Source organism: Octodon degus, unplaced genomic scaffold (assembly GCF_000260255.1).
Source record: "Octodon degus isolate 3935 unplaced genomic scaffold, OctDeg1.0 scaffold00226, whole genome shotgun sequence".
NCBI lineage: Eukaryota > Metazoa > Chordata > Mammalia > Rodentia > Octodontidae > Octodon > Octodon degus.
This window is the reverse complement of record NW_004524802.1, coordinates 557,411-574,424: the sequence shown is the minus strand read 5'-3', so window position 1 is coordinate 574,424 and position 17,014 is coordinate 557,411. Positions and strand designations below refer to the sequence as shown.

The 17,014-nt window shown below is 62.0% G+C and overlaps 1 protein-coding gene across 2 annotated transcripts; it reads right to left on the bottom strand.

Annotated features, from left to right (window-relative positions):
* Positions 1–281: 281 nt before the first annotated feature.
* On the bottom strand, positions 282–15,294 carry Akt1 (AKT serine/threonine kinase 1). 2 transcript variants are annotated; one of them, XM_023705675.1, is made up of 13 exons: positions 15,132–15,294; positions 7,400–7,528; positions 4,989–5,100; positions 4,514–4,661; positions 4,169–4,300; positions 4,027–4,092; positions 3,406–3,474; positions 3,097–3,270; positions 2,889–3,017; positions 2,601–2,815; positions 2,443–2,530; positions 1,324–1,426; positions 282–1,116 (listed from the first exon to the last, which is right to left on the bottom strand). In XM_023705675.1, exons 1-13 carry the CDS (start codon positions 15,175–15,177, stop codon positions 1,037–1,039), a joined length of 1,491 nt encoding a protein of 496 aa, XP_023561443.1. In that variant the 5' UTR covers positions 15,178–15,294; the 3' UTR covers positions 282–1,036. The 2 variants fall into 2 exon arrangements, with proteins under 2 accessions (XP_023561443.1, XP_004645435.1); XM_004645378.2 differs by having other exon boundaries at positions 3,097–3,222; positions 15,132–15,293.
* Positions 15,295–17,014: the final 1,720 nt, after the last annotated feature.

Below are 17,014 nucleotides of genomic sequence, written 5' to 3'. Positions count from 1 at the left end.
AGCAGTCCCACCAGGCACTGACCAGCGGATGCCAATTGTACACCCTGTGGGCTGATTCCAGGTGCTCTGGGCCTTGCCACGTCTGTTGTTACTGGTGGCCAGGGTCTCACTCCCTTCCCTGTAGGTCAGACAGCAGCTGGGGCTGGCAGCAGCTCAGACAATTGCTGCCTGTCCTCAGATGTGTCCCGCTGGAAGCTGCCTTGTGCCACATGACAGAGGCCAACCTCAGCACAGGCCCTGGCCTTGGCCTTTCACCCCACAACACCCAGCAAAGCCAGACAAATTTGAAAAGCAATTTTTATTGAAGACTTGGGAGGGAAAGTTTCATATTATAATAGTAAAAATTCTAAAGTTGAATGCTGTAAAAAAAAAAAAAGGCATGGTGCAGCAGCAGCCAAATCTGGCCAAGAGAGGACAGGCCAGGTGGGAGGTCAGAGGTGAAGCTGGGAGAGGATGAGTGCGAAGACAGAAGTCATCGGGGCCCGGAGGGGGGTGGGGCTCTCCTTTCACCGAGCTTTCGCTCTTGCAGTCTGGGAATGGCAGGGTACATGGCTGTCCCATGTGAGCCTGTGCTGGCTTGTCAGAGCTGCTCCAAGGATGTCCTTGGAGACACAGCCCTGGGGCAGAGACTGCCTTGTGCCCCCCGTGAAGCTCCTCCTAGTGCTGCAGGTGGGATGAGGCCCTGGACCCCAGGTGGACGGCAGCCAGATGCACAGCCGGTCAGGCAGTCGCTGCCCCAAGCCACCACCCCGTGCCGCCAGCGCACCCACCCTAACGCCTCCTACGTGAGTGGAGCTGTTCTGAGGACAGGCCACGTTTGGAGAACAGATTGGATGAAATAAATTAAGAGAAACTGTAGGACAATTTTTCTCTTGACCTAGCCAGGTGGCTGAGCACATCCCAGCAGGATGATCCTCCCCAAGCCCGGGAGGCTAGCATGGCTCCTCCCAGTGCATCCGGAATCGCCATGCAGGTCGTCTGCCGGAGGCTCCAGATCCAGAGTGCAAGTGCAGCTGAGCCTCTGCCGGGCAGGCCCTCAGGCTGTGCCGCTGGCCGAGTAGGAGAACTGCGGGAAGTGAGGCCTCCGCGCACTGTCCACACTTCCCATGCTGTCGTCTGCAGGGTGGGACACAGCTGACTGCAGCAGCCCACCTGCCACGAGGCAGGAAACACCAAGATGGCTGCAGCCTGGACGTGGCGACACTAGCCCTGAGAACACGGACCCCCACCCTGAACACCACTGCCCTTCACAGTCGGGACTGTAAAGCATCCAGAGCCACCAGGGCAGCTGGCTCTGTGGGCTGGTGTGCAGCCCCTCCTCACCTTGGTCAGGTGGTGTGATGGTGATCATCTGGGCTGTGAACTCTTCGTCAAAATACCTAGTGTCGGTCTCCGAGGTGACCTGCGGCTTGAAGGGCGGGCTGAGCTGTAGGGGGCACAGCAAGGGCTGCTTACTGGGCCTGTCCCGCACCCCCTAGTGCACTCAGCTCAGAAGGTTCCAGCCCCTCAGTGCCCAGACTCCAGTGAATGGGGAGCAGGCCAGGAGATGGCAGGCCAGGGGAGCTGCACTTATACACCTTCAGAGGGAGGACCCCAGGCCCAGCCCAGCCACAACCCCTACTCCATGAAAGGCAAGTCCCTCCTCTGTGCTCCTCACGGGCCTCCTTAGGAACAGGTGCACAGGGTGAGCCCCATCTCCTGGTCTCCTGGCAGTGGGGAGCATGCAGGGAAGGAGGCGGGTAGGACGGGCCCCAAGCACAACTGCCTCCTTTGGGCAAGAGTTCAAGAGAGAACTAATCCAGAGGGACAGGGACAGTGGAGCTTCCCTTCAAGAACATCCTGCAGGATCCAGAGAGGGACCTTTCCCCTTGGGAGGAGCCCCAAATACTCCTCAGACCCACAAGACAGGAACCCCCCAGACATCATCCTGGAGGTTGGCCTGGAGGTCAGTGCTGCCCATGGACTCACAAGCTCCCTGGTCAAGGCTGGGCAGGATGGAAGCACTGTTCTCACTCCCTACCTTTGAGGGCAGAGCCAGGAAACTAAGCAAGGGCCTAGCGCCTTGCCCTCCACTGTGGCACAAAGGCATGATGGAGGATTCCAGCAAAGGAGTGCTCCATGGCAGGGCACCAGCGGGAAACCAGACCCATCAAGGCCAAGAGCAGGGCGCACCCACCATTGACAGAGTGATACCCTCCTCTCCCCCACACGCTTCCCACACAGCCTTGGCGCCTGGCACCAGGAGTGTGATGGGGCACAGCTTGCTGGGGAACAGGGAGAAGGGGGTTGGACCCCTGCAAGTGAGCACGAACAGCAGGCTGCAGCGGGCCCCGGTCGGGGGCTCCCCTGTGAGCAGTGTGCCATGAGGGCGCGTGTGCATGCCACTGTGGCTGAGTGAGACAGAGGGCATGTGCACATGCCTGTGGGGACACGGCACCGCACCTTCTTCTCGTACACATCCTGCCATACAATGCTGGCGAAGAAGCGGTGCTGCATGATCTCCTTGGCGTCCTCGGGTCCCCCGCCAAGCCTGCAGGAACACAGCCAGCTCAGCATGCGCCCCAGCCCCACCCTCCTGGGTGTGCCGGGCAGGGAAACACCTCTGCTTGGGGTCCTTCTTGAGCAGCCCTGAGAGCAGGGACTTGGCTTCGGGGCCGAGTGTGCGTGGGAAGCGGATCTCTTCCATGAGGATGAGCTCAAACAGCTTCTCGTGGTCCTGGTTGTAGAAGGGCAGGCGGCCACACATCATCTCATACATGACCACGCCCAGCCCCCACCAGTCCACTGCGCGGCCGTAGTCATTGTCCTCCAGCACCTGCACAGGGACTGGGTGTCACAGTGCAATGGGACACAGGTAGCCGGGCAGGTGAAGAGTAGGGGTGACATACCTCGGGGGCCAGGTACTCAGGCGTCCCACAAAAGGTCTTCATAGTGGCACCGTCCTTGATGCCTTCCTTGCACAGCCCAAAATCTGTTATCTTTATGTGCCCATCCTTATCCAGCATGAGGTTCTCCAGCTGTCGGGAGGCCTGGGGTCAGCTCCATGGCCGGGCCCTGCCTTCCAGCCCACTTGTGGAGCACAACTTGGGGTCCCACCTTGAGATCCCGGTACACCACGTTCTTCTCAGAGTGCAGGTAGTCCAGGGCTGACACAATCTCTGCGCCATAAAAGCGGGCCCGGTCCTCGGAGAACACACGCTCACGAGACAGGTGGAAGAAGAGCTGTGGGAGGGTACACTGAGGGGCCACAGGCGAAGGGCCACCTGCCACCTGCAGGTAGGACGGGGGGCCAGCCCAGGTGGTCCTGGAGACCCCAACTTGGTGAGGCCAGGGCACTATCCTCTACCCCTGGCAAGTCCACCTATACATCACTGCTGCGGCCACCCAAGTACTGCCCCCGCCTACCTCACCCCCGTTGGCATACTCCATGACGAAGCAGAGGCGGTCATGTGTCTGAAACGAGTACTTCAGGGCCTGGAACAGAGCACAGCTGGAGCTGCAGCCCTCCATGAGGGTAGGGATAGGTGGAGGCCGTGCACCCATGGGTGCCAGGTGGCCCACGGGCACAGAGGCAGACTCTAAAGATGAGCTATGGGGGTCGGGATTCACATCCAGGGAAAACGTTAGGCTCTCAGAAGCAGTGCGCCAGGCTCTGGGGCACCAAGACTGAAGGGAAGTCGAGCTTTCCCACCCTGATGCTGAGCTGTCTCAGAACATAGCCAGCCTCATCCACAGAAGGCCACCAATGGCTGATCACTCCCAAGTGCTGACCCTAAAGCTAAGCAGCTGGCTGGACAGGGCCCTCCCCTGGGTGTGGACGCCTAGCACACTCCCCTCCTGGGTAGGGAGGTTTGCAGAGGTGGGGGCTTGCCAAGTCTGGGCAGACTGGAGAGCAAGGTCACCAGCCCTGCGGCTGCATGCCCACAGCCAGCATCTGGCACTATCATACCCAGCCTGCCACAGGTGACATCTGAAGCCCAGGAAGACACTGTCTTGCATCAACCCACTGGGGGTGGCCCCACTCACCGTGAGGAAAGGGTGCCTGGAGTTCTGCAGGACTCGGTTCTCAGTCAGTGTGTGGGCTACCTCATCCTGGAAGGCAGTATCAGCTGAGTGCCAGGCCAGGCCTGCTCCTGCCTGCCCAGCCACCCAGCTGCACCCACCACACCTTGGCTACGATGACCTCCTTCTTGAGGATCTTCATGGCATAGTAGCGGCCTGTGGCCTTCTCCTTCACCAGGATCACCTTCCCAAAGGTTCCCTTGCCCAGAAGCTTCAGGTATTCAAATTCATTCATGGTCTGTGGGCAACAGGCAGCGCCGGTCAGCAATCCTGTGCCCACAACTGCTCAAAACCCAGAGGCTACACAGTGTCACCCACAGTAGACCGGGGGCCAGGGGCAGGTGGGCCTGTAGGGTCAGCAAGGCCCCAGGCCCCTCACATCCAGGCCATACCCAGGAAGTCAGGTGAGGAAGACCTGTGCCCCAAGGGGTGTCAGGTGTCTGAGCTTTACCACACGGTGCCTGGGCTTGGCCGTGGACACCTCCATCTCCTCAGCCCCCGAGCTGTCACTGGGTGAGCCCGACTGGAACTCCATCAGCTCCTCCTCCTGCCTCTTGAGCCCGTCAGCCACTGTCTGGATGGCAGTTGTCCACTCCTCCCTGCAGGCCATCGGCTCCGTCACCTTTACCTTTGGCCAGCACAGCAGCCCCAGAGCTCCCAGCAGCCACCCAGAACCTGGGCGCCATAGTCTGAAAACCTCCTGGATGCTGCAGACATGGAGGTCCAGCCCACAGCAGGGCAGCCCAACCCACCTTGTGTTCACTCTAGGTTGTTTTCCCAGCCACCTGCACCACAAGGTGGGGCAGGGCTTGTTTCTAGAAGGGGGACAAGGATGGCTACGAGCAGCAGGACCTGCCCTGTGTCCTGCCCTGTGTCCACTGCCCTGTGTCCACTGTCTGCAGCAGGCCCGCACCCCACCTACGCACCGCTCCTCAGGCGTCTCCACGTGGAATGTGCGCTCGATGACAGTGGTCCACTGCAGGCAGCGGATGATGAAGGTGTTGGGCCTGGGCCGCTCCGTCTTCATGAGCTGGCATTCTGAGGGCAGAGCCAGGGGAGCATCTCCTGCCCTCCTCTCCCACCATGTCCACCCTTACAGAACCCACCTGGCCCCAGGGGCCAATCCAGACCCCTTCCAAGCTGTTTTCTTCTAAACAGGTCCTAGCCCTGCTGTAGCTGGGACACCCGCCCTCATCCTGAAGGTGAGGGCAACCCCAGGAGACCCATCCCACAGCACTCCCTGCCTTTGTCTGAGCTCCCAATTCACGCTAGGCTTTGAAGACCAAGGGGCACTGAGGTCTCTGAGCATGGTAGGGATGCAGCTTGCCCCGTTGCACCTGGTGCACAAATGCCTGTGGCTTCTTCCCCAAGCCCAGCTGGAGCACACGCACACCCTGAAGCAGACCCTGGAACACGTAAACCTGCAGCACAGACCTAGAGTAGCTACACACCTAGGAGACATGGCTGCAGCACACCCTCCTTCAGCTCACACACCTGAGGCATGCACACCTGCAACATGTGCACATATGCATCTCACACAGAAGAACATCACACACACACACACACTCCTGGCCACACATGCACCTGGCCTGCTTGTGCAGCTGAGACACGCACACACCTGTGATATATGTGTATTCTGTAACATGTGCACCTGGGCCCACATGCCCCTGGGACTCATGCATACCTGTAGCACACACCCCACAGTGGATGGAGGTGAGGACAAAGCAGCCCTGGGGGGTGAGAGCTGTGCGTGCAGAGAGTTTCTGGGCAGGACTTGGAGGGAGCCTCCCACACTCCAGCACTGGGGCCCTGGCAATGTAGGGGCAAGCAGGGCTCCACTGAGTGTGCAAAGGGACACTGGCCAGGGGCCTGAGGCGAAGCTGCGGGGAAGGCCTGCACCAACACCAGGCACAGGAGGATGGAAGATCTGCCTGTCCTTGTGTGGCACAGAGCCTCCTGCTTCCTTCAGGGCAGCCTACCGGAGGCCACCAGGTGGGATGCCATATCCAGAGCTGGGGTTCTGGCCCCTCACAAACTGGAACCCACTCTGGGGAAAGCCCTGGTCACTGAGGCCAGCACAGCCACCCCACCCCACCCCCCGGCTGGTGCCACCACCTCCCTCTTGCAGCCCACAGCCTGCTCACCGCTCAGGCAACCCTTTCCCCAGCTGACGCCTTTCCATGCACCCTCCTGCTGGCCCCTGCCCACTGTGCTCACTCTGGGGCATGCTGAGGTGCCTCTCCAGCCATGAAGGCCCGGCTCTCATTGAGAGGACGCCAGAGAGAGCATGGGTCAAGGCTGCCAGTGGGTAGGGAGCTGCCGCCTTGGTCTCTCCCATCCTGGGGACCCCTGACTGTCAGACCAGTCTGCTACTGCTGGGCCTCAGGCTGGAGGAGCTGCAGAGGATGAACTTGGGTTCAGAGGAACTGGGTTCAGGTAAAGGCTCCAAGGGGCCTTTGGCCCAGGCCTCATGGGGCAGGCTCTGCTTCTCCCGGCTAGGCACCTGGGGCTCATGGCCCTGGCTGTGGCTCCTTCCTCAAGCACAGTCTGGGGATACAGGATTGGCGACCGAACAGTAGAGTGCCCAAACCATCCCTGCTCCTCTTTCTGCCTGTAGATCCCACAGCTGGGGTCGTCCACACCCAGCCTGGCTTCCAGGACCAGGGCCCAGGACCCAGTGAGGTTCTAGGCAGGACAGGCAGGGCTTTTTGAAGGCTGGGTGCCTGAGAAGGTGCCAGGGTGCAACCCAGGACCAACCCATACGGACACTGCACCACACCCCCAAACCACAGGCTCAGGCCAATGCCACAGGTCTGCCTTGGCATGCTACCCCCACAGATGTCCCACAGCCAAGCCTCAGCATTCGGTCACCCTGTACACTGGCCCTGTCCTGGGTCCGCCCCAGGTGATCTGGCTAGTGATGACAAAACAACCAGCGTCCTGCCTTCCAGGCCCACGTGGGCAGGGCGTCCCAGAACCTACAGCCCTCGCCCGTCGTGCGGAAGGCAAAGGGACCCGCAGGCATGCAGGACCTTGGGAGCTTCCACAGGCAGAAGTCCAACTCCTCTCGGGGTGGGGAGCAGAGCTGTGGGGGCTGGAGGCCCCCCGTACAGTGTCTGCTCCACCCACAGGTCCCATGAGACCCGGTGGGCCATGTTCAGCCCAGCCCCGCACGTCAGAGCCCGCAGCTTCCACACAAGAGCTCCCGGGTACAGCTCCCTCCTGGCCACCCAGATGTAACCCAGGAACCAGCACTATCCTGAGGGCTCTAGCTGTCCCTGTCCACCACACCATCCGTGCTCCAGCCTAGGGAGAGCAAGAGGAAGAGGACACTTACGTGCCACAGAGAAGTTGTTGAGCGGGGACTCCCGCTGGTCCACGTCCTGTGGCCGCTCCTTATAGCCAATGAAGGTGCCATCATTCTTGAGGAGGAAGTAGCGTGGCCGCCAGGTCTTGATGTACTCCCCTGCAGGGCACAGGCAGGGCCGTGCTGAGCACACTGCCTGGGCAGGCCAGGTGGGGGTGGGGCAGAGACAGGCCCTCTGGGAGAGGCGCACTGTGAGGGTCCAGCTGCACTGCCAGGGCTCCTGACAAGCGCTCTGCCTAGGCACCCAGGGGCCGTAAGTGGTGGCTGCTACCAAGACTGAGCCCTGCCTGCGGGTGGAGCCTTGTGCGGCGGGGTGGGGGCCTCCTGGCTGGTGCCAGCCCATCTGCAGACCGACGGGACTGGGCCAGGGGGCCCTCGGCCTGTGGAAGCAGACCCAGGAGGATCCTGTGGCCAGGCGCTAAGACCAGCTGCATGCTGGGCCACCCAGGTACACAGCAGCATTCCTCCCAAGTTCTGCAGCATCAGCCGCACACAGGCACTCGTGAGCAGGGGTGCAAGCAGATGTCCTCCGCGATCTCTGAACGACTGTCATTTTTCACACTGACACCCAGAAAAAAATGTTGCATTTACATTTTGCCGAGCAAGGAGTCTGAACAACAGGGAACTCACTAATTAGGCAACTTCTTCATCTGAGGGGACACTAAGCAAGAGGGTGGGGTAGGACCAGCCCTCAGGCTAAGGCCCTGGATGGGGGCCAGGTCTTCTGCTAGGCAAAGCCCTGGACCTGGAGGGACAAGCAGACAGTGATGGCTTGGTCCCACGGGTAAGCCATGCATGCCCAGCCCCACAGGGCATGGAGCAGGTGAGCCCAGCCAAGCACCCGGGGCAGGCACGGCTTCCCAGGTGCATGGGCTGTGTGAGGCCAGACAACACCCTCGATTTTTTTTTTTTTTTTTTTTTGGCAGAACCAGGGATTGAACTCAGGCCCTTACGCTTGCCAGGGAAGCACTTATTCCACTGAGCCATCTCCCCGGCCCCATGAGCCATCTCCCTGGCCCCCACCCTCAATTTCTTGCAGCCCCAGAGGCTGGCAGCCTTCCCCATCTTCAGCCCTTCCACAGGCCATGCCATACCTTGGTGTCCCAGGTGGGCACCCAGGCAGCCTTCACAGCCTCAGCTGCACCTTCCTTCCAGGGTGCAAGCCACAGAGTCTTCCCCCAAGCCAAGCCCTAGTGCCCAGCCATGCGAGCTTTACTCTGCATCATTCTGGCTAGAGAGAGATGCATGGGGCACACAGCACCTGCCCCCAGCAGGGCCTGAGTGTGCATAGGGGGGCTGCAGGGTACCCTGATGCAGCTGGGAGAGGGTGACCAGAGCCCAACCAGGCTGCCCATCCCAGACACCAGTGGGAAGTGTTCCCTCTCTGTGATGCCCTGTCTGGACAATGCAGGGGTTCTGAGGGGACAGACCTACTCGCTGCTGGCCTACAACAGACCTGTGGCCACCAGGGCACTTACAGCCAAAACCTGGACCTCGGAGTTGCTGGGGCCTATGACCATCACCCAGCACAACCCACTTGAGGAGAGTCGGCATCTGCCCCTCAGCCAGATGCACAAGGCAGGCTCCCACAGCCCCTATGGACACACAGGTCCCACCGGGTGCGTACACCTGCCAATCACAGTACCACATGGCCCCGCCTGGCCGCCATCCTGATGGAAAGCCTGGCTGTGCAGCTCAGGCAGGAGATGGAGCGGGCAGAGCAAGCAGGGGGTACCCACCCCCGATCCCGGCCCACGCACCCGCCCACACGAGTGCCCACCCGCCGGCACCAGTCTGGAGCTGTCGGCCCCTGATGGAGTGCCTCCCATTTTGCCAGCTGCCGCTCCCCAGGACGCTAACCGAGCGGGGCGGCTGATGAGTATTGTGCCTGTACACCCTGGAAAATCCATCTTGCTCTACCACCTGCTGCCCGCCCCTATCACAGCCCCCCCCACCACACCAGCACTCAGCCTCCACCCCAGTGGACTCCCAATCTGACCCTAAATTAGCCTCCTTCCTCCCAGCTCCTGCCCCACCAGCCCAGCCCTGTCCCTAGATGAGCTGCACAGGGCCAGCCACTCTAGGAGCATGACCAGGGCTGCGAGCTGAAGGCAGTCCTCGCTGGGAAATAAGCCCCCCAAGAGAAGGGCCAGGAAGGCCCAGGAATCTGGCACTGCAGGAGGCCTCACCCCCTTTCCCTATGGGGCCCAGCACCTAGACCCCTTCAGAGCAGCTTGGACACACACAGCTTGGTCAGGTGGTCACTGGGGTGGGGGCAGCTGTGGCCTGGTCCGTGGCCAGCACGTTAACAAGTTCAGCTCAGGACAGACAAGAGGCAGGCCAGCAACTCAGACCGTGGCCTTGGGCCCCAGCCCCTCCAGGACTGGGAGACCCTGCAGAGCTATGTGGGCGGGGCCACAGAGGACACGCTGGGGTTGCAGTTGCTGGGACGGGCAGGAAGAGACTGGCCACAAGGCTCCCCTTTGTCCTGTCTGCAGGAGTGAACCTCTCTGACCTGACTCCCCTACCCTCAGCAAGCTGGCCCCAGCTGGGGACTTGTGCAGCCAGCAGTCCTCAGGGACATGGACCCACATGGGGACCACAGGGCCCAGTGCTCTGGACAGACACAAGCAAGAGACCAAGAACAAAGCCAAGCCAACCCTCAGGACACGCCCACCCCCACCCCTGCTGAGGCCCACAGCTCCCTAAGGCCAGAGGGGTACTCCACAGGCAGTAGACCCAAGGCAGCCACGGTGGGCAGTCAGGCTGGCCCTGATGTCAGAGAAGGCTCAGCTCCTGCCAAGATACAGCCACTGCAAAGGGGTGGGCAGTGGCCAGCGCAGCTCCAGCCAATGGCACTCATCTATCCAACCTTTGGCAGGCTCTGGAGGCCTGGCCTGTACCACTCCTCCAGCCTGAGGTCCTCCTGGATCCACCCAACTGCAGGTGGGCAGGGTGAGCCAGGGCCCTGGCCCTGACCTGGTTAACAGCAGAGCCAACACCTCCACTGAACCTGCACCCAAGTCCTCAGCCTGGCTCATGGCCCTTTGACCTACCTGTGGTCAACCTGACTGGTCCCCCACCAGCGCAGGGTCACTGCTCCTGCCAGCCCCTCCTAGACCAGACACTGGGGTTGTAGCAAGGCTCCCAGAAGGCCCCAATGCCAGAGCACCTGCGAGTGAGGCCTCTTGGCCAGTGAGCTGGGCCGTAGGTGAGGGTACCATGCAGCACCACCACAGAAACGTCCTGGGGTCCCACTGAGTGCCAGGTGTACAGGCCCCTCTGAGCCACACTGGCCCAGCCACCACACACTGAGCGCCACAAACACCCCAAGTCCCAGCTCTCGGGAAACTGCTGGGTAAACACTTTGCCGCACGGTGCTGCAGTGGCAGGCGGCAGCTGGCGGGGCGCCAGGCGGCACCGAGCTGTCTCTCTACAGCAAAGTGAGCCCCAGCAGGCCTGCAGAGCGGGCGCCAGCTGACAGCAGCGACCACACAGTCCCCCGCTGCCACCACATCCATCGCGTGCGACAGCTGCTGGGTGCCCATTTACCTTCTCCAGCACATTGAGCACGCATGTGGTATGGACACGGCCCTCGGGGCTGGTGGGCAGCGGGTGGCGCGGTCACCTCCAAGGCTCAGCCTGTTGGGCCTCTGCCTGAGTCCAGCACGTGCTAGCCATCAATGGCCCAAGAACCAGCAAGGGCAGAGCAGGGAGAAGCCAGATGACCAAGGCCACAGACCTCCCACCCACCCACCTACTCCCCAGATGGCCCGTGGAAGGCAGGGTGCCCTGCCTGGACCCTTAGGGCATGGGACATGAGGGCAGGCTCGAACATGGTGCCACAGCTGTCCAGACCACTCTCTAGCCTGCAGCCCTATCCACCCAGAAAGCATAGCTGCGAGCAGGGAAAACAGGATCATCATGCCTACTGCTCCCTGGGGAGACTGAGGCTCCCACAAAGGGACACTCGAGTCACAGAGAAGCAGACAATGTGCACAGACCCATGCTTGTGAGGTACGAGCAGCTCTTCTCAAGGGTGGGCTCTACCATGAAGCGGTCAGCAATGTATGTACCATCCTGCGGGCTGCAGAGGCAGTGTACTGGCAGGGTGCTGGCAGGGCTGCCTCCAGCTTTCAGGTATCCCCGGCCCAGCCCCCCAGGCTGCAGACCTCTGCCACTCAACCTGCACCTCCTTGCCGCCACCTCCTGCTTGGCACTGCCCAGCATCCTCCCCTGGCCAGTAAAAGTCCCAGACCCCACCAGGGTACACACCAAACTTGTCCATCTGTCACCAAGGCCAGTGAGGCCCCATCCCATGTCCCTCAACTCTTCCTACGCGGTCCACAACCTTTGTGGGGTGCACTTGTGCCCACATCTAGCTTCTGGTCTCCCCGACCCCAGAGGCCTGGTTCCCCAGATGCTGTCTCTGCCTGTCCTGCTTACAGAGCTTCTCACACTGGCCCTAGCCCACGTGCTACCAGCTCCACCTCCACTGAGCTGTTGCCACCATGGTCCCCAAACCCAGCCTATCTGCGTGGTGTGCTGTGGCCCGTGACAGCAGGGGACCCATGACAGGTGGAGGTCACATGAAGAAGGGGCATCAGAGGCTTAACCAGCACCAAGCGCCCCATTCAGTTCCAAAGTGGTCTCCCTAGATAAACCACTCAGACACAGCCCAGTCACACCCACCACACAGGGCCAGGATTCCTGGCAGGATGCAGGAAGGTGGAGCGGCCACTGGGCAGGTGGGCAGGCAGGGCCACTTTGAGAGGGGACAGCAGCCGAGGCTTCCTTCCAGGGTGGCTGCACACACGCTAGCTTGTCTCCACCCTGGTGCACACACCCAGAGGACACAGAAGCAAAGCCCCAAGGCCCACCAGCTGCCACCTCACCGCAGACCTTGCACCCTAGTCCTGCCTCGCAGCCCCTCTGGGGCAGGGTCTGAGTGCAGCACTAAGTCTCCTCTTCCAGGACACCGCGGCTCCCCCTTCAGGTGCCACCACACTCGCATGGCCTCACCCTCTCAAGCTGGCTCCTGGTCAGGACCTGTGCAACACCCCGCCCACTAGGGAGGCCAAGCGTGGGCTACAGTGCTAGCCTCCCTAACTCAGCACCCCAAGATCCCAGCTACACGCCAGACCCACAGGAGTCCCTGTGAACCCTCATGCCAACACCTACAGGCATGCAGTGATTATTTCCCAAGGTTAAAGAAAGGTATGTCCAAAAGCAGAGAAGCAGACAACTGTGAGGCAGGGGCCAGGGCCCCCGCCCACTGCCAGGCTCAGTTCTTGCTGGGAAGGGCAGAGGGGGCAGAGTGGTGGACAGCCCAGGCAGCAGGGAGCAGCCTCTGCTCCAACTGTGGGAGGGCTGAGGCTCGATGCTGGCACGGAGCCTGGCCCGGGTGTGCCCAGGCAGGGGTGCCAGCCCAGCCAGGCCAGTTCCCTCCACTCCACCCCCGCCGCACTTCTAGGAACCAGCCTGATGCAACCCACTGGGCCACCCTCAGCAGGCCCAGTCCCAGGCCTCAGCTTCCCTGTTCAGTGTGAACTCTGCTGCCCATGGGGCTGCGAGGGGGTCGGGAGGAGTCTGGGCCCAACAGCTGGTGGGTCATATGGCCTCATGCCCGCTCCACTCTCCCCTGTGTGCCCACCAGAGGACACCCCTGCCAGGACACAGTGGCTGTGGGGCTCAGGCCCCCACATCCAGGCTGGGGCCAGCAGTGACCCCATCTTCAGGGCAAGGTCGCCTGCTTCCTCTTTTGTTGTTTGTTTTTAAAAGGAGAGTTCAACATGCTCACAAAACAGGAAACTCAGGCCCTGCACCACGGAGCCCACCCTCGGCCACAGCCAAGCTGTTCTGCGCTACCCATCATCAGCCGTGGGCCAGGCTCCCCCATGCCCTACACAGCTCACAGCACGGCCAAGGTGTCTGGGACACCTGCCCAGGGCACCAGGCCCAAAGCCCCTTGGAGTCATCGCCCAGCTCCACACTCCCAGGAGGCCCAGGTCAGGGTATGACCACAGCAGGACACACATGGCTGGGCCAGTGTGCAGCTCCCTGGGTTCAGCTGAGCTGAGGCTCACACACTCCCCCCACCACATGACTGGGCACACGTGCCCGGCAGCCACATATGTGCCCGATGCCGTCCCTTCGCCCACCTGTCCTGCTTCTTGGCTGCTCCCTGCTATGCTCAGGGATGCTGAGGACACAGCAAGCCTGACTGAGGGGACAACAGCAAGGCCCCCCAGGTTACTCTCCAAGGGACACACAACAGACAGCTACTGCTCATCACCATGCCTCTGAACCCCCAGGACAGTCCCCCTCCTGGGCCAGCCCAGTGCCAAATGGCCCAGGCTGCAGAACAGTTCTGGGGAGGCTGGCAGGCTCCCTGCAGGGCCAGAGAGGGCAAGGTGCGGCTCAGTGCTGAAGGACAGTACAGTGTGGCCCAGGAGCCCAGGCCTGCTTGCCGGAGGCTCAGGGGACCACTGCATGTCAGAAGACAGTGGACAGGACTGTGTGGCGGGGTGGTGCTGCCCACACCTGTGCCACCTTGAGGCTGCAGCTGGCTGTCCTGCTGGGGCCCACGTCCTCCCGCCCTTACTGAAGGGACAGGGATGTTGAGGCCCGAGGCTATCTATAACCTTTGCTCTGGAAGGCCATACCTGGACAGAGCGGGCCCCACCCAGCCCTCTGGACACCCCATAGGGCCGGATGTCCCACCCAGGGACTCAGAAGGGACCCTGGTGAGTAGCACCTGAAAACCTTAAACCCCCAGGGCATCCTGCTCCGGGGCAGGAAATGCCCCAGGAACTGGAGGCCAAGCATCTTCTGGCCAGGGTCAGCTCCAAATCAAGTGGTACAATAAGCATCCACCCAACACCAGTTGAGGAGACAGACCGCACAGCACAAAGGAAGCAGCGCCGAGGGGGGCAGCCCATACTGACGCTGTGGAGAGCAGGGGGAGTACGGTCTGCTCCTGGGGAATCAGGTCTCAGAAGGAGGGAAAGGTAGCAGCTGGGCAGGATGGGCAGCGGGGCCAGGCCCACATGGCCCCGGCCGCAGCCTTCTACCACCACTGGCCAGCACTGCCCTGGCAGCTGCCAACTGAGGCTGCCTGGTACAAGCTGATTACAGCTTCCATGCACTTCAAGACTTCTGGAGGTCTCTGTCACCCTCTGGCTTTCTCCCTAGCCTCCACTGCTCCCAGACCCACACTGTTGAGGAGCTCCTACAGATCCCACAAAGCCCATTTCATGACACCCACTTCTGCCAAACACCCGTCTGATCCATACCTGGGGCTCCCCCCCCCCAACAAAGACGTGGGATCCATCTGCATGAGAGCACTGCATTAGGGAATCACCAGAATTTCCCTAAGAGTAGAGCTGGAGGAAGAGGAAGTGGGAGGGGCTGGCCAGTGTCCCCCTAGGGCAGGAGGGCACAGCTGGAGGAGGAGCCTGTCCCATGCTCCCTTGGCTGCAGGGCTCCCACAGACCCAGGCCAGCCTAGGCTGGACTCTGAATAGAAGGAGAGCCCAGCCTGAGGTGGGGTGGCCCTGCTCTGCACTTGGGAGCCCCATACGGAGCCCAGTCACCAGTGTACCCACCCCAGAGCACCCAGTGTCCTGCCTTCCAGGAAAGCCAGGAAGGTGCACCCGCTCCACCCGGCGCCACCAGGTGAGGCAGGGCAGCTGTCCACTGACCTCGCTTGTGCAGCCAGCCCTCCTTCACAATGGCCACGTCGTTCATGGTGCCTGCAGCCTCTGCGGGCCGGGGTGGCCCCACCGTGCTCGTGGTCTCCACAGTCTCCTCTCAGGGAGCTCAGGGCCCAGCCCTGGCCACCGTGTCTGGGGGAAGAACAGGGTCTCAGAGGCACGCCCACCTTCCTGTCCCCTTCTCCCCAGCTGTGCAGAACACTCACACCCTACATCTTCTGTAGACCACTGTCCCACCACTGCTGCCAGGGAGTGCCAAGTGCCCGGCCATCCTGGCCTGGACACTGGGCCCACAGGCTCAAAGCCCTGGCAGAGACCCCCGTGCAACTGGGAAAGCGAGACCCAGGCCTAGCGCGGCAGAGGCCAGAGCCCTGCGGACAAACCTGGACCTCCCAAAACCCCCACCCTCCTGAACTGTGGCACCCAGTGAATCTGGTTCATCCACTCAGCCAACGTGGACCAGGCATCTCTGCTTTTGCCAGGCCTTGTGCTGGGTGTGTGAGACAGACACGGTCAGAAGGTTGTCAGCAAGGGGCACCCAGGGCAGGGTGGTTACAGAGCCACCATTACAGCATTCAGGAGGCCACAGGTGAGAGACACCAGACAAGCCCTCGCCCTGCAGGGGCCCACCCGCCAGCCCACTCCAAAGCACACTCTGCCCCTAAGTCCACAGCTATCCCAGTGCAAGTACTGTGCTCCTAGGCATCCCTCAAAGCCCAGTTCACATGTCACCACTCCGGCACCCTGAGAAGGAGCACGTGCATATTCCTCCTTCCAGCAGCCCACCAAGAAGCCACAGGGTCAGCCCAGACGGAGGACCAGGCACCATACAGCCCAACATGGCCTTTCTCCAGCCAGCCCATAAACCTTCCTGCCAGTCACTCTGGCCTCCTGGGGCTGGGGCCAGACATCCAGGGTGTCACTGGCTCTCACTGTCTTCAGCAGCATCTGGCCCAGCAGGAAGGCCCCGGTGCCTGTGTCAAAGGCCAGGCCAGAGAAGACCCAGGGGCAGAGCAAGCATGGCTCAGCTCGCCTAGGGAAGGCAGCCTACACAGGGCCCAGGGGGTCTCTGTGACCCGGTGGGCGTGGCCTGGACGCCTGGAGACCCCCACCCCCACTGCCAGGCCCAGGCCTGACGTTGACAGTCCCATGACTGCGGAGCCCAGTGGGGCATACACTGGGTGCACAGACTGGGCGAGCATGGGCATGGGACCCCGCCTGCAGCCGGGTGCCCCACAGGAGGGAGGAGGGGACCACCACTAAGACCCCACACATCATCTGGGACCCAAGTCTAGGAGCTGCTTATCCAGCAGCCAGCCACCAACGCACCCGCCCTTCACTGGGGCTGCGTCCAGCAGTGACCAGCGGCCACCTGGAGCAAGGTGGGCCTGGGGGTCGCACGGCACTGGCCCAGCTCTGGAACCGGCTGGCCCTGGATAGCCTATCCCAGGAGCCCCCCGACCCGGCCTTCCAGGCCCAGCAATCGCCAGGGTGGGCAGCGCCTCCAGGCCTAGGCAGGCAGGAAGCGGCTTCCGGGCTGGGAGGGCCAGGCGCCCTTTGTGGGCTAGGCTGGGCGCCCTGCCACCACGGCAACTTTTTGTCCACGGGAAGTAAGGTCTCCTTCCAGGCTCTCACACGGGCTCGCAGGCCCAGCCTTACTCCTACTCCAGCCCCATTTCGCAGGGCCTCGGCAGCGCCCCTCTCCCCGGCCAGACTGGCGCCCCAAGGTCAAGCGGAGGCCGGTTGGGCGGCCGGCTCCCCGCGCCCTCCGAGCCCAGGCCGCGCTGGGCCACTTCCTGCTCCGCCGCAGCCTGGCGGGAACAAAGCGCGGCGGCCGCGGACTGCGCGGGGGGCGGCGCACTCACCCGCCG